At 34.2% G+C, this 14,455-nt stretch overlaps 2 protein-coding genes across 6 annotated transcripts in view; one reads left to right on the forward strand and one right to left on the reverse strand.

The window, feature by feature from the left end:
* Positions 1-102: 102 nt before the first annotated feature.
* LOC132708521 (protein pigeon) lies at positions 103-11,185 on the reverse strand. The gene is made up of 12 exons (XM_060680858.1): positions 11,075-11,185; positions 9,584-9,787; positions 9,333-9,533; positions 9,027-9,280; positions 8,698-8,862; positions 8,484-8,643; positions 8,117-8,430; positions 1,602-2,162; positions 1,194-1,408; positions 922-1,136; positions 659-868; positions 103-599 (listed from the first exon to the last, which is right to left on the reverse strand). The coding sequence occupies exons 1-12, from the start codon at positions 11,136-11,138 to the stop codon at positions 457-459; spliced, it is 2,706 nt and encodes a 901-aa protein (XP_060536841.1). The 5' UTR covers positions 11,139-11,185; the 3' UTR covers positions 103-456.
* The window catches only part of LOC132708522 (heat shock factor protein-like), a 38,313-nt gene continuing 34,824 nt past the window's right edge, over positions 10,967-14,455 (forward strand). For 3 of the 5 annotated variants that reach the window (XM_060680859.1, XM_060680863.1, XM_060680864.1), the window contains exons 1-5: positions 10,967-11,184; positions 11,918-12,033; positions 12,165-12,273; positions 12,673-12,797; positions 12,899-13,096. In XM_060680859.1, coding sequence (XP_060536842.1) covers positions 11,929-12,033; positions 12,165-12,273; positions 12,673-12,797; positions 12,899-13,096 — 537 coding nt within the window. In that variant the 5' untranslated portion in view covers positions 10,967-11,184; positions 11,918-11,928. Of the gene's footprint in view, positions 11,185-11,473; positions 11,857-11,917; positions 12,034-12,164; positions 12,274-12,672; positions 12,798-12,898; positions 13,097-14,455 lie in introns of those variants that run through there. The other 2 variants (XM_060680861.1, XM_060680860.1) reach the window with 2 other exon arrangements.

The following is a 14,455-nucleotide window of genomic DNA, read 5'->3' on the forward strand; positions in this document are numbered from 1 at the left end:
TACCACTGAAATTTCCACCTTTTGACAACCAAAATTTTTTTAAAACATTTTTTAGGTATAAATTAGACAAGAAAATCCAAAAATGGATATATTTTTTCGTCCTTTAGAAAGCAACACACTTATCACAGTCTAATATCAAGTTATAATAAAAATTGTAAGTAGATTAATACTAGTTAATACACTTAACACTTACAACGCAGCACAAAATTCATAACATCCTACTTAAAGATTTAGATATATTTGTGATTTACATCAGGCTAACTAACCCTCTAATTACATAAATAATTTTATCACAATTGTGGAAGTAACTAAACATCAAATATCAAAAACTTAGTAAATTTAACAATATTTGTAATTTTAGTACAGTCCGCGTATTTAAATTGTGTGTTGGAAAACATAAAAACTTATTCTTATGTAGTTTTTTTATGAGAAATCAACCGAACTTTTTGGCACAATTTATGAGATATTTTTGTTACAAACTTCCGATGCTTCTATTAGCAAACCGAAGTCTATATCGTTCAGGCTTGCCTTGGCAGTTAGCAAATCCAAAAATGAATCTAGTGGCGACATCTGATCGCCGGTGGGGAAAGCTGATATACCTAAAATGCGAAGTTATTGATTAAATGTTCAGTATTGATTAGGTTGATTATTTCTAAACCTCTAATTCCCTTCTTTTCCATCCCTTGTGAATTTTTTCCAGTCGGCAGGTTTACTACACCGGAAAGTATATTTGAGGAGTGTTCTCTAGCTCTGATTGTGAGGCTCACTGGATAATGCCATTGGTTCAACAACCTTTTGGCTCTAGATCTTGGCAGTAATCGCAGTAACTGCAACTTTCTTTCAATTCCGGTCTTGCTGTTGTCGATGTCTTTCAAATTAAAACGTTTAGAGTAATCGAACTAAATAAAAAATCTTCGTTACCTCCCATTATAATTTTCATTACGTCCACTTGCAATTCAAAGACGTTTCGATTTACGTACTGAAGAAACAAATCAAACGTCAACGTCTTGTAACCCAAAAACGTGAAGAATGACGTAAAACCTTGTGGTAAAGGGAATGCGATTGATTCCAAAGCCAAATAGTACCTTTCCAAAATGGTGAATAGTATGTATCGTTTTTCTTCAGACGTTTGACTGCTGCAAGTGGCAGATTTAAACGGATTATTAAATTATAGATTAAAAAGTCATACTTACATGTATACGAATCCTTTGTCGATCTCACATCTGGGATCGTAAGTCGCAGCTTTGCATAGTATTTGGCAAAGTTGCCTCGATTGGTCTAGCTGAGCTGTTATATATCTAGTCGCCACAGCATGGACGTGTATGGGGGTCTGTAACTGCCACTGAAATCTACTCACCCGGTTATCCGAACTCTGTTTCAGAAGGTACATGCTGAGTTCACGCAGATTCTAAAGTACAAACAGGTCTATTATATCGTATATGCCAAATAAAAATCTTAAAATCTCCTATTTTAATATTTTTTAATTCATTCGGATTTAGTTTAAATGCGGGTCCAATTTTTCTCGGAATGTTTAATATAATAATCACAAGGAAGTTAAATTTAATCCATCAAATGATTTGTCTTTTTTCTAAGCATATTACCACTGATATGATGTGCTCCTGTTTGCTAGCTGTGCAAGTTTCCACTTCATAAAACGGTAAGTAGTCCACTTGAGTTCTTTTAGAACCTTGGCTGTTGATAAAGTCGTTGAGTGAAGATGCTGAGCCTATCGATCCGCTTGGTGACATAGGAGTGCTAGATCTCGAGAGAATCTCAGGCTGGTAACACACTAACGATATCATAAGTTTCTCAACGACTTGGCTGGGTTTAAATCTAGGTTTTCCTTTCGTTATTTTTGCCAACTGGTCCCATAGTTTCACCCATATATCGCTTCTATAGGGCACGATCCGTTGTTGTGGCGACAGCAGCATCATAGAAGCGTTCCACAAAACATCCTGAGATAAGGAAACTAGCTTACCGCCAATTTTGATTTCCAAATCGCTCCCTATTCTCAGCGTGGTAAACGGTAAAAGGTTAACTAATTTATGGGCATCGGAAGGTAGATTCCTTTGGACCGCAGCATAGGAACTTCCGATCAAATATTCCCGAAGCATTTGGGGAAACGATAACAGGAATGGTTTTTCTGCCTGCCATGATATTAGCTGCAAATGTAAGAAATGACGATAAGGGCTAATGTACATTACTGATGGAACGCGCGTTGTGCGCTAAAGTCGTTTGTTTAAAAAGTCACCAGCTTTGATTTACATTTTTATTTATTGGTGAAACCCATTTTTAATGGCTCAATGATTCGCGCTTTCAATCCAACAAAAATTTATATACCATGAAAAAGAATTTACATCTTTTATTTGCGAATATTAATTTTATCTACATTACATTAGTGGAATATATTCAGCGAAGATCAAAAATATAGACAAAGTTTAACAGTTTCATTGCACGGTCATACAAGTTGATGCAGCTTCAATTTTCGATATTTTGCTTCGCGTTAGGGATATCGGAAAAAGTTATTTGAAAAAATTGTTTCGAATATTATTCTAACCCCACATACCATGACATACTTTACCACATGACATACCATGACATAGTTTAACAAAAGGCACTTTTCAATGAAACTGGCAGTGTTATTAAAAACCATCAGAATTGCCAACTTCGGCGAATACACCCGCTTTTTGAGAATAACAACATACTAGCGGCAAATCCATATATGAGCCTTTTGAAACTTATCATCTCAGCTGAATATTACTAAGCAGTAAACCACATGTACCATCTGTCACAAAATCAAACCCTATAAAGTTCTTATGTACAATAAAAGCAGATGATGCGAATAAGTAATTGAATTATTGTTATTGGGCCCAAGGTAATTTTATAATGACAGACATATTCTGATGAGGCTGCATCAGCCATAAATAGGATTGTAACATCTCGGAATTGTAAATGCTGGACCACAAATAATCGCCACTGGGTTATAAATTATAAAGATTCCCAAAAAGTTAACGTCTGGCGTGGAATTTTGGAAGAACTTTTTTTCGTTGATGAACTATTTAGTATTGGTTAGTTTTCGATAGAGAATTATGGGATGCTATAGAAAATCTTCCCGTAAATGTACGACAGGATATGTATTCAAGGATTGTTCGTCAATGGTTATTCCAAAAACTTCATATGCACTGGATAGGAATTAACAGCCCTTTTGAACCATTGCCTCCCATGTCTCCTGATATTACACCACCCGATTTTTATTATTGGGAAGTGATACAAAATAAAGTTTATAAAATAAGGTCCAGAAATGAAGATGCGCTAGAATAAGACAAGCCTGTCAAGAAATTGAACAAAGAACTTAGGCAAGTAAACAGAGGACTAGTCGAGCGAGATGACATTTGATAAATTGTCATTTTGTTTGTACTAATTATTGTTTTAATTATTTTTTAACGTTATTTCTTTCTTGAACTAAATTAACTATTTCTTTTACTTAAGAATATAAATGAAAGTGACCACATTGTAATAATTTTTATTTCCTTGGCACAAATAAAAAAAATCAACTTTTAATAATTTTGTATATTGGCCAAAATAATGAACAAGCGAATTTTGTCATGAAATTTTATATGCGGTTTTTGAAGAATATCCGAAACAGCTTTTTCAAATAACTTCTTCCTGTATCTTAAGCTTAAGCATTTTAATTATTCCTGAACTCCATTGTACAGCTTATATATTATAAATCTTTATTTATTAATATTTGTGCCTTGTTGTACAAATATAGATCGTAAATGGAAGAAGCCCAATGATCTTTAAATACAATATATTGAAGTCTGTTACTGAGAAAATTGCGTAATAAACGCAAAACCAATAAAACTCGTTCAATACAGAGAATACATTGGAGAGACCGGCTCAAAGAACATGAAAGAGCCTTAAGACTGAGACAAATGAAATCATCAAATCAATTCGTCTACCAAATGATACCCAACCGTAAGGCCTTTTTTAAATTACGTTTTAATTTTTTTTTGTGTAATTTTCAAAAATTTGCAGGGTCTGGAAAAAATTTTATCAAATACTATCTGTAAGTCATCAAAATGTGACTTCAGACTTGGTAGAAGATGTTTTGGACCTGTGTAAAAAGAAACTAGTTTCCGGCCTGTTAGAATATAAACAATATACAAAGGAGGGATTTACAGAATGGAAAGAGCTATCCAAAAAAATGTCTATTTCTCAGGATGATGAAATGTGTAGCTTTATCCATCGTCTCAGTAAAGAATTAGACCTCAATTCTAATATTGCATAGTATATAATCTGCAATTTCTTAATATTTGACTATTACGGTAAAGTGGATGAATTAAAATCAATTATCACATATCATATATGGTACTTTTGTTCATCAGACCGAATGTTTATGCTAAATACACTTGGATATATATTGGAGAACCTCTCGGAAAAGGACCATATGGTTTACAATCAATTTAACCATTTTGTATATAGTATAAACATTGAACATCTTTGGAAAAATTTGTGTGAAAGTTTTGAAATGCTGATCATAGAAATAAGTAAAGATAAAGCTACCAGCGTTTCCAAAGACACTCTATCTCACTGGACTCGTAGCAAGTGGAAATTGTATTGGTAATGATCCAAGTTATTAATATAATTAAATTAGATGGCAAAGAAATTATTCATTTGCTTAAATTATTTATCATACATGTTGCGCTGTGTAAAATAATTCCCAAACAATTGGAAATAGATTTAGAGGTACAACATAAGCTAAGCTTAGACAATGTAGCTATTCTATTTATTTGGCTTACTTTCCAATCCACATTGTCCAAAGACTTTTTTAACTCTTGCAACAACCCTATTAATGTTCTTGTTGAGAAAAAAGACTTTAAAATATCGAGTGATGTGCTCAAAAGCGAAATATTTGAGGTTTGCATAACGCCCGATATTTTCAAAATATTTTTTTATATAGAATTGTAAATGTGCTGAAATAATTCTTGAAGCAACAAACTGATGACTGATTTATGAACAAGATGGAGTAGTTGACATAATATGTGAATTAATGAATTTGCATGCTTTAAGTAATTTTAGCCAATATTTTGAAGCCAGTTTAAATATCTTTCCACACATTATGAATCACTTTTTGGATATTTGCTCTGCTCTAATTGAAAATGAAAAGTGTTATGATGTGGTAATTTAATAAAATTATTTTAGATATTGAAGTTGTTCCACACCATGCCCAGCTATTGCAGTGAATTTTTGTGGGTCTATACATCTGATATGATTGTTACAGTGCAAACAACAAATCTTTTTAATAAAACTGATAGATTTGTAATGCCACCTTATTCCACAGCTGAGAGAAGCAGTTGTTATGGAAAAGATTTAATAAAATTTAATTATAAGTATGATTTGTTTGATATGATTGATCAATATATTATATCATTAAGCAATTGGGCGGTAGGCAAAGCATGCTATAACAAATTACTTTTAAGTTATATAATTCAGATAATTACATTCCTCACTCATCTAATAAAATTGTATCAAGGAGACTTTAATAAAGAAACTATTATCAAACCAATACTACATAGATTGGATGGCATTCCTACTCACTCTAATGGAAATATGAGAAATTTAGAGTCATTTTATGCATATTTTTAAGCCAAACGTGCTCTGGTGATAAGGCAAAATGTTGAGTATGCAGTCGCATTTCCGCAAATCCGATAATCTAGAGAGATCTATAAGCAACCTCCTCCAACAATATATAACAATTTCAGTTAAATTCTGCAGAAACCGACAGCAAGTTCGACTCAACAACAATCGATGCAAGAAGAACTCGTGGTTTAATCTATCGAAGGCTTTAGAATGATCAAGGACTATTGAGCTTGTGTAGCACAACCAAACCCTTGTCTAAAACTCGAATGATTTAAAGGAAGTCTATTATATTTTCTTTGACTTTTGATAATACTGGTTGATTACTAATCGGCCCCAGATCACTAAAATTTGAGATTTCGGACTTTTTCGAGGACTTCGAAAACACTTTAGCTAATGAATATGAATTGACAATATTAGTCAGAAAAGAAAGAATTCTAGGACAGCTCAAAAGGACCATATTAATATTTAATTCATCTTCTCCCGACGCAAGAGTCTTCATTTAAAACAAAAACTTTCTAATATTCTCATCATCAACTGTGTCAAATTCAAGTGGCACTCGAAAATGCGTTTTACATTTATTTTGATAATAATCCAAGAGCTGTTTATTCAAGGAAGCTGAAGAGGGCAAAAACTTGTTTATTTTATTAGATTCGCTCAAAAATTCAGGTATTTCATTATCGATCTCCAAAGGTCTAAAATCTTAATCGCATAGGAAATATATTGGGTTGTTCGGAAAGTCATTTCGTTTTTTTTGGGGAACATGAAAGACAGTTTTCGTATAATGAATAAATATTTTATTAAATTATATATTGGCCATTCTGGTCCAACACCTTTTGCCATCTTTCTGGCAGTAACATAATTCGCCTCTCATAAAAGTTTTGGTCCTTGCCGGCAAAAAACTGGTTCAGGTGGTTTTTGACATCTTCATTTGAGGTAAAGGTTTTGCCATCCAAAAAATTTTGCAGGGACCGAAACAAATAGCAGTCGGAAGGCGCCAGATCTTTAGAATATGGTGGATGTTGCAGTACGTCCCATTCAAGCTGTAAAAGTTTTTGGCGAGTGACCAAACTTGTGTGAGGTCTCGCATTATCCTGGTGGAACACTACACCCTTCCTGTTGATTAATTCGGGCCTCTTCTCTTTAAGTGAATCATTCAATTTGTCCAGTTGATGACAATAGACTTCTGAATTAATCGTTGTATTGTCCGGCAAAAGCTCAAAAAAAACGATTCCTTTGACATCCCACCAAACGGAGAGCATCACCTTTTTTGGCACGCTTTGAGCCGATTCATCTTTTCTGCTCCATGACCTCTTGCGTTTAACATTGTTGTATACAACCCATTTTTCGTATCCGCTTCAAAAATGGATCATTTTCTTGACGTTTGAGGAGCGAATCACACACGTCAACGCGACGACACAAATTTCGCTCCGTAAGGACATGGGGCACCCACACATCGAGCTTCGAGGTTAAGTCCATGCCTTTCAAATGGCCATAAACAGTCGAATTCGACAAATTTAATCTCTCACCGATCTCTCGTGTGGTTATTCGCCGATTTGCATCAACTAATGCCTTTATTTCATCTTTGTCAGCTTCGATCGGCCTTCCAGACCGTGGTGCATCTTCGACATCAAAATTGCCGGATCGAAATTTTTCAAACCAGTTCTGGCACTGGCGTACTGTTAACACGCGTCAATTTTTTTCTCGCTTGGACAGCATTTTTACCTTTTCTGAAGTAAAAAAGTAAAATATGACGAAAATGCTGATTATTGCTCATCATATTTAAAAGGGCACCAACCAAAAACTGCTGCGTAGAATTAATAGAACTTTTTCACACACAAGCCTTGCAATATCAGCTCTCAATGGTTATGCGGCTTAAGTGTGAAGTTGGTTTCGAAAAAACGTAATTAAGTCCTCTGACGGGAAAAAACGAAATGACTTTCCGAACAACCTTATAGTTATGAGATTTTTATATTAAATTCACTATGATCAGGATCATGATATAGGCAGAATGGCCTTTTTTTGTGTCTAATAAAACAATGTAAGGCAATAATGGTAGAACTTAAAAAATTCTATAGTCTATAACACGATCCTGTGGCCCATTTTTTACGTGAAAATTGGCATTTTAATTCTTATTGTTAAAACAGTCGGGACGAATAGGATCACTCACTCACTCACTCAAAATTCGTTTTTTTTTGTGTAGATATTAGATCATTAAATATTCTCCAAAGAGAAATCGAACTATTTAAATATCACCGCCCAAAAATTCATATCTGTATTTATTTAAATAGCCAAAATGTAGGGGTATCTTCATCTCTTTTTGCTCTTTTAAACTCCAACGTAAAACTCTTAAACGTAAACTACGGGTGCTCACAAAAGAGAAAAATTGTTAGACTGTGTCAGTCTCTTCGGTTTTCACAAATATATCACTTAATAATTTCAAACGTCATCAAAGAAAATTTTCCATTTAGCATACCTCCGACGCCACGTCTTGATCCCCAGAGTGCAAAACTAAATAATGTAGTATGGACAGTTTGTTTTCGACCAAGGTGTCACTTTTAAAAGTTTCTTTCAACAAGCTCGTAGGAATTGTAACGTCGACCAAATCCAAAGTTGCCAAATTCACGGCACAGTTCGCCCTAATCGAACGAATGGGTGTCAGACATAGCATTTCAGGTTCTATATTTTCCGTAAATGGTTTTGTAGTTATATGGCAGCATGGTTCGTGCATTAATCCGACGTCTAATATATGGGCGCATATTTCAGGGATACGAACCAAAAGATGTTCTCCTGAAAGAGTAATGAATTCAATTTTAATATTCCTCCATTATTCGTAAACTTACCGTGCAAAATGAAAAGCGGTCTCAGAGTTTTCGCCTTTTTCCAGGGTATATCCGGAACAACGCAATGTAAAACGCAACTGTGATGCAAAACTGTGACGGAATATGCCATGTGGATAAGTGACTCGTCGTCTTCATCCAATTCATTTTCACTTTGTATAGGCTAAAATTTTTTATCCGTTAAGTTTAAAAGCTTTTTTGAAACACAATAATTCACCTGATACAGATAATGATGACACACGCAAAAGAATCCCTTGGAGTCGGTGATCACGATTAAATCCAAAGTACAATCGTGAATCCTTAATGGAAGAACGTCGTCTTCATAAATGTTGCAGTTGTTCGAAAATGCCGATGCGCGTGGCAAATTTAGAGGTATGTTCAACTAAAATTCGTAATCACATATTATTGAAATGCTTCAAAAACCGATAGCCACTCTTAAGGCATTTTACAAAGTGGTTCCAGTCAATCTAATATAGAGGAAAAACAATTAAACTCTAAATTCTTATTATTAATAAGATTGTAATATTATTGAGTGTCAACACTTACGACACTCTCATGCGGTAATTCGTCGTGAAATTGTAACCCAGATAATGTTGGCGAAATTTTGCAGTCTTTTTCGATAGGCAGTTCTTCGTCACCTTCAATGAGTCCCCTTTTGGCTTTTTTATAGTGAATGTAATAGAGTGTTTGATGAATTGGATCCCACTGGGCCCAAATGAAACCTCCGACCAGCGTCTCTTTTGTTAAATTTTCTTCAGATAACACGTCGTTTTGATTTTTAATTTGGTAATGTACGATGTCTGAAATATTTCGTATTTTCGGCATTGGAAGTTTCATATCCATTATACTCACTTTCTTGATGGGTCATTAATAGAAACGTAAGAGGTTGAGCTTCGGACAGCACGGATTGCTTGGGATATAAAAACTGCACCATTGCTTGTTTGGTGCCTTCCAACTCTAATTGAAATAAATCATTTTCGCTACCTATTTTGTGCAAATATGACTTGTAATACAGCTCTTGGTTTTCGTCGTTCTGCTCTTTCGCCACAAACGCTAAAAAGCAGCTAAAATGGCATCAAATAATTAACCGGTCCTTTACTTACCTAAAAATCGTCTACTACCGTCCACGGAAGCTTGGATGCAGTTCACCTTTTTGCCGAAACAGTAGATCGATTTTAACTTATTCTTTTCGTAATGATAAAAGCCTATGTGCGTATTCGGATTATCATCTTTAGTCGACTGGTCCCAACTGAATAATAGCACTCCATCTTGTTCTTGCCCGAGCAGTCTCCACTCTTTAATTTCATCTGAAAATGAAAGATTTGTGGCTCGACGTTCTAAGAGTCAACAAAGTTGATGATTGGTTCTTCAAAACGAAACGTTGTACAGAAACTATTCAGCACTATATTCGACTATCTTCCAAAATACGCTTAGTTCTCTAGAGCCTATGACATAAATATTGAGAAATTTTTACGTTTTTGGTTTTATAAATCATTAATCGACTAAATGGTAATGAATTTTTTATATTTAACTCAACATAATCAAGAATTAAGCAGGATGTTTTTTTTTCGTTGCTAATTGTGGCTACATTTTTAATTTCATTAATCATCAAGTTTAAAAATCTTAACGGCATAGGAAAAGTGGTAATGAGTTTTCTTTATTAAGTTCACTATAATCAGGAAAGTGATATACGCGGAATGATATTTTTTTCGTGTCTAATCGGAGCCACATAATTAATTATTAATGGATTTCCAAAGTATAAAAAGCATATTCGCATAGAAAAGTTAATAATCATTTATGTAGATTAAATTCACCGCAATCAGGAAAGTGATATAAGCAGTATGATAGATTTTTCGCGTCTAATTTTAGTTAGAATTTTAATCAAATGGATTTCCAAAGTTTTAAAATCTTAATCGCATTGGAAAAATAATATAATAATATATTAGGAAAACATATAAAATATATAAAGCATATATATAAAAATATATAAGGCAAAAATCGAATTTAAAAAAGTGGGATAATTGCTCGCTTATGTTTGCCTGGAAATTGGCATTTTAATTCTAATTCTAAAAACAATCAAGCAGATCAAATATTACGCATCGACCCGTATTTCAGTGTAAACTAGCCATATACTGATTACAGATAAGTAATTAAAAAAGAGTCAACAAAAGTAAGTAGGTAGTTAGCAGATAGGCGAATCGAGTGCAAGCGTTGCAGCTGTGTGTAGGTGTTGGTGTTGATTTTGACGGTTTGTCAATATAATTTAAAACTCCCATCTGGAAACGAGCTATGTCTAAAAATACCAAACCTTGGGTAGCTACGAAGTCCCTTGCAGTAGCTATAGCAACCCGCTCCGGGTCTGGAAAATGCGCAACAGATAGATGCGTTTCGAGATACGTGAGACAATGACAGAAGATATGGATCTTGCGCAAGGCGGTGCTTGCCCGGAAATACGGTAGTATAAATAAGCGATCAATAATGCAGGCAAATTGTTAAATGCACTTTTGCATTAACCACGAAACAGTGTAGCACCAACTAACGAGCAGTTCAGCAGCATATCTTACAAAAAGCAGTCAATAAACACCTAGCCTTACCATTGGGATTTTCGCTGATAAGGAGTGCGTACAATTTGGAAGCAAAATTATCTATCGTCACCATATCGTCCGGCTTTGCGCGATTGTGCGGCGGATATGCCAAAGTGTAGGTAAATGTCAATGTCGTTTAAAATAAATAATTTATTGAAAATTACCGATATTTGGGGTTTAAATTGTCGCGCTGTATCATTTATTCATTTCATCAATCGATAACAATTACCGCTCAACTTAGTGATTTGAGATTTGCGATGTGTTTAATGGAGCGAAGCGGTGTGCATTTTTTGTTTTCCCGTCCGCTCACATTATTGTACTTTATGTCTTTCGCTCTAATAATTTAACAAAAAAGATCGATACTGGGGTGGGAACGGTTTGGGGATTTTATGTTCTGTCTTTAGTGTTTTGGCAATACGATGGAAAAATTAAATTAATTAATTAAATACGCATCGAGTTTGCACATTTCGGCATCTTATCAGTTATATTGTGCATTTAGTGCAAACCAAATTAGTATAATATATAATAAAGTGTTATTTTAATTATTCATGTAAACTACAGAACATCAAATTTATAACATTTTATCAGCACAATGCCGATATAAATGTAACATTTTAACAAAACGTGAAAAATTTGTTTCCTTTATTATTTTCTAACCAACCAAAATCTTCCTGCTATTCTCTGGTTCAGTGGTAAGGTGGGGGATTAAGGATCGAGATTGACAGACGGTGGTATTGTTTAGTTACATTTTGCTATTCGTTTTAAGTTCGTTTATTATCCGGCATCCCCATGTAAGTCGATTAGCTGGAAATTCGCAACTATTTGATTTAGTAATTGTTGTTGTGTCTCTAGAGGAAGATATAATGCAGCCGGGAGCCATAGAAAATGCAAATGTGCCTGCCTTTTTGGGCAAATTGTGGAAGATGGTAGATGACCCTGCCACTGATCACGTTATCCACTGGGGCCCCGTAAGTTTGATATGGATTTTAGACCCGACTGTTTTGTAGCAGTGTCATATTGCAACGTCGCGGTAGCGACTTTCAAAAATTATTTGAAGTGAGTGACGCAGTCCCTCATTTAACCTTTTTTTTTTTTGCAGAATGGAAATAGCTTTATAATACGGAACCAGTTTGATTTTTGGTGTGAGTTGCTGCCAGCTTATTACAAACATAATAATATGAGTAGTTTTGTTCGGCAACTCAATATGTGTAAGTATTATGAGACATCCTTACTCTTTTACTACCCTAGTAGCACTTCGGTGAATTGCCAGTTACACATATAAGGGCTTTTTCAATATCCGTCTTGTCGCTGATTAATCCCTATTTGCCCATTGACGCCCCGCAATAATAGAATAGCGCTTGACAATAGTGGAGGTTACATATTATTCGATTCTTCTGGAGTTTTGTACTTACTAGAAAGAACGTTTTAAATGGACATTTATGTCTATGGGAAATGAATAATCTGTTCTGTGGCAGACCACAATGTATCTTTTTAAGTCTCTTTTGTGTTTTCCGACAAATAGCAGTTATGAGATACTGTTTTGGTGAAAAATAGTTATAAATTCACAAAAGGAGTTTAAGAATTGATTTATTTGTGGTTCATTTCAGATGGATTTCACAAAATTGCTTCTATCGATAGCGGAAGTATGGATGCTGAGAGGGACGAAATTCAGTTTTACCACCCGTGTTTTCAAAAAGGCCAACCTGAAAAACTAAAGAACATAAAGCGAAAGGTGTCTGAACTTAAAACTATTCTCATCAAACAAGTTTTTTTAAAAATTAGAGAGAGCTCTTAAAGGTAAAGATTTCATCTGACTTTTAGTATTCATTGCAGGTTACAACTACTAGAGCGCAAGACCCTAGTAATCAAGATGATTTGACGAAAGTACTCACTGAAGTGAAGCAACTCAGAGGCCGTCAAACTAATATCGACTCCCAATTGACTGCAATGAAACAAGAAAATACTGTTCTTTGGCGAGAACTTGCACTTTTGCGACAGAAGCATCTGAAACAACAACAAATCGTCAATAAGGTAGGCCAGTAGTACTTCTAGTCTCTGGGTCAATTCAACTGGATGCATTTCAAACTTTGCAAAAGATTTGAATATTGAATAAATATGTCCTCCAATATAATAGTGGACAGCATTAACTCTTTCTTTTTAGTAACTTTGAATGTGTAATATTTTTCATTTTTATTAATTGACACTCCAATTTATTACTGCTTTTCAAATTTAGTTTTGTACCAAAAATATATAGTTGATATAATTTGTTGTTCAGAATTTGGTTTATTTTGATTATATTTATTCAATATACAAGACTTTGCTTATATGCAGTTTCCACACCTTAGTAATTAAGTGATTCTAAAATAAAAATAATGAGCGATTTTAACAAATCTTAATCATTGGGTTTGCTGTGTAGTTTAACCAAGGTACAACTGAGAAAATGAACATTTTGCTTTATTTCCCTCTCTAATTTCCTTCCATTCCTTAAATAAATTCATTTAAATAAAATAAGCTATTGAATATATTTTAACGTATTATTTATTGGTGTAAACTACGCAAACCCTAATTATCCAATTGGATGTAAGATAGATACAGTGTTTCCCACGGTGAATTTATGGGAACCAATCACACTTGGTGTATAATTGAGGTACAGTTTAAAAATATTTTCGCTATTGCAATGTTGCCGGTTTTACCCGAAAACAGTGCCAAAATTGAAATTTCAAATGGTACATATAGTTTTTTTATTGCATTTTCGAATTCGACATAAAAATTTAAACAACTTCCGCTAATTGGTCCTGCAATTATCTGTTATCTTATTCGTACAAAAATGGAATTTTATTTTTGTAAAACCTCGCTTCGATAAAGCATATTTTTTCTTAAAAACAAATAATTCAATTAACACTTTCACAGATGATAGCTAATGAATGTACTTAATGCAATGTATAATCGACAATATTTTATACAGGGGACGCCGAGAAAGTGTACTCCGTCGACTAGGCCAAAAAATTTTCTACAAAATTATACGTATTCCTATTACCGTTTTTTAGGAAATGATGAAATGATATTCTCCATTGTCATAGGCCACTCATAACAATTTAAATGTTAGACGCACTTGTAGTTTTGAAATTATGCCAAATAATCCATATTCTTCTGCTGAAATTCTAAATTGATTCGTAAAACATGAGTGTTAATAGAACTTACAGATTGTTCAATGAATGGTGGTATTGAAGAGTTTTGTGGAAGGAGGTTACTTCAAGTGAGGGAAATATCATCATTGTTGTAGCTTACTGTCATGCATATCTTAGAGCCTCTATGAACTCAGCGAATAAGGTTTAGATATTTGAAGAAATTTCGTTGACATGGAACACCACCCCTATAAATTTAATACTG

Source organism: Cylas formicarius, unplaced genomic scaffold (genome assembly GCF_029955315.1).
Source record: "Cylas formicarius isolate icCylForm1 unplaced genomic scaffold, icCylForm1.1 PGA_scaffold_12__32_contigs__length_19106922, whole genome shotgun sequence".
NCBI classification, from domain to species: domain Eukaryota; kingdom Metazoa; phylum Arthropoda; class Insecta; order Coleoptera; family Brentidae; genus Cylas; species Cylas formicarius.

Coding starts and splice junctions, on each gene's coding strand:
- LOC132708521 (XM_060680858.1), bottom strand. CDS start 11,138: ATGGTGACGATAGATAATTTTGCTTCCAAATTGTACGCACTCCTTATC. Junction 869..921: donor AATGAAAATTATAATGGGAG/GTAACGAAGATT, acceptor TTAATTTGAAAG/ACATCGACAACAGCAAGACC. Junction 600..658: donor GGAAAAGAAGGGAATTAGAG/GTTTAGAAATAA, acceptor TTCGCATTTTAG/GTATATCAGCTTTCCCCACC.